Below are 2,076 nucleotides of genomic sequence, written 5' to 3' on the forward strand. Positions count from 1 at the left end.
AAGAGCTCACAAGTCCCTATTTGTTACTCCATGAGGGTGTACTTTTGTTACCTCTTCATTGTAGCACATCAAACCTTGTGTGGTGAATATAAGATACAGGTGCACTAATGCTGGGCTACAAAGCATTTTGTTAAGAGCTTATACAAAAAGCCTTTCACAAACGCTTCAACGTGACACCCTACAACACCATCCAAAATGCAAGGGAGATTCTATCTTCACCCCAGCTGAACCATCCAAGATTATCCCACATGTTACAGGAAAAAAGCATGCATTACAATATCAAGTTTTTGAAAAGAAAACCCTACGTACACTCTACAGTGAGAGCCATGGAAGTCCTCAACATGGACATCAAAGGATAAAAAGTCACTAAAGCTAATGATCAAACACCGCTTTACAGTATAAGCATTTGTGTTCAAATGCTTTTTCTTCTTGTTAGACGTTTAAACTCCTCGCTAGTCGCATTGATCACAGCAGTCCCTTGATGACAAGGGTTGCATTAAGTGAGGCTTTGTTTGTAATCAATACAAGCGCACCTGCACACGCATTTTAATAATGAATCCACCATTACTTTCTTAATTAGTAAGAAGCTGTAGAGACCATGCTCTGCCGACCGCAATTCAAACTTGATGCTCACTTTTGAACAAATTTCTCACCCCAATTGTGGAAATCAAGACAAGGTTTGCAATAATCACTACTGCAGCTACCCCGAACATCCAATCTGTCACTTTGGCATATGGGTTCACCTGCCATGTGGGGGTATGTTTTGATTTAGAAGACTAAATTATATAAATATCATGTGATAATGCCATGAACAAGGATATTTTGATGCTTAAAAGGGAAAGAAAGATCATGCCAACAGGCTAATATCACATCAATTGCATGCCCTTTGATATTTCATTGCAACATACATCTTTAGAGCAAAACAAGATGAGTATTGATGCATACCTGGGCTCTATACACACTGAAGACAGCATAAGATACGACGGGGAAAGCGAGGAGGGCTGGGGTAAGCCAAGCAGGGGCTCTTGAGGCAGCCTCGGCTGCTTCAGCTTTCAGCATAAACTCCTCAGCAGCAAAGGCATTGAAAAAAAGACCACACTGGAAGAGGGCAGTAGCTAGGGCAAGGCCGGCCGCGAACCATGTATCTCGGTTGCCATTGTCACTGCCCTCCTCACCATCATTGGGCTACAGAGAAATCAACAGCTCTCAAAGGTAGGGTAGAAAAGTAATTGTACAGATAAATACAAAGAGAAGACATGGCAGAGAAATTAAACCACTTTAAATCGATGGTTAAGCTCCAAATTAAAGAGAATTAATGGGGGATTAGGGGAGCTTACCTCCGGCTTTGGAGCTATGGTTTGGCTGTTGGTGGAGCTGCTGTGCAGAGAGAGGTTTGCAAGGGCTCTGAGGTGGCTTGCCTGGGTTTTCCAGTCCAAATCTTCGCAGTTTCTGCGAAGGTAAGGAGCCTCTGCCATCAAATCATCCGAATCAAACCTAAACACAGGCTGCCATTGAAGGCGGTCCGCCCCTCTCATCATGGACATGTCCACCACCCTCACAACCCTACATGCTGATGGTGAACATGCCCATGAGCATGATGATGGCCTACACCTGCCCCGGCTCTGCACTCTTGGAAGAGAAAGCCCCGCCATAGCCACAGACACATGGCATCGCTTCATCACAGTACACCTCTCCATAGCTTATGCTGGACTCTTATCAGGGCATGGGCGAGCTCCTTTCCTTGAAATACTTCACCTTCTTTCAAACTGTCACTCAACTCCACGAAGACGAGGGAAGATATTCAAGAAAGATACAAATGCCACGGTGGGATATTTATCCTTATCCCCACAAACTCCATACTCCACCCCACCTCTCTCATAATCATCATTGCTTCCATGTCATCTCCACATGGATGCATCCAAGTCAACAGGAAAACCTATCCATAGCATGTGCATATGATTCTATTGCATTCCCTTCACCCCATGAAGCTTCACATTCATACCCATGTCCTCCTAGATGACAAGCCATGGTTCCAATGGATTTTTATCTGGCCTCACACACAATACTGCTTCGAGG

At 44.3% G+C, this 2,076-nt stretch overlaps 1 protein-coding gene across 1 annotated transcript; it reads right to left on the reverse strand.

Moving 5' to 3' along the window:
- Positions 1-225: 225 nt before the first annotated feature.
- LOC147625026 (uncharacterized) lies at positions 226-1,809 on the reverse strand. Its single transcript, XM_086818255.1, has 4 exons — positions 1,338-1,809; positions 946-1,185; positions 654-743; positions 226-533 (listed from the first exon to the last, which is right to left on the reverse strand). The coding sequence occupies exons 1-4, from the start codon at positions 1,695-1,697 to the stop codon at positions 519-521; spliced, it is 705 nt and encodes a 234-aa protein (XP_086674381.1). The 5' UTR covers positions 1,698-1,809; the 3' UTR covers positions 226-518.
- Between the last annotated feature and the right edge of the window lie 267 nt (positions 1,810-2,076).

The sequence above is a fragment of the Cibotium barometz genome, chromosome 24 (genome assembly GCF_041138505.1).
Source record: "Cibotium barometz isolate CiBa-2024 chromosome 24, ASM4113850v1, whole genome shotgun sequence".
In the NCBI taxonomy this organism is placed as follows: Eukaryota; Viridiplantae; Streptophyta; class Polypodiopsida; order Cyatheales; family Cibotiaceae; genus Cibotium; species Cibotium barometz.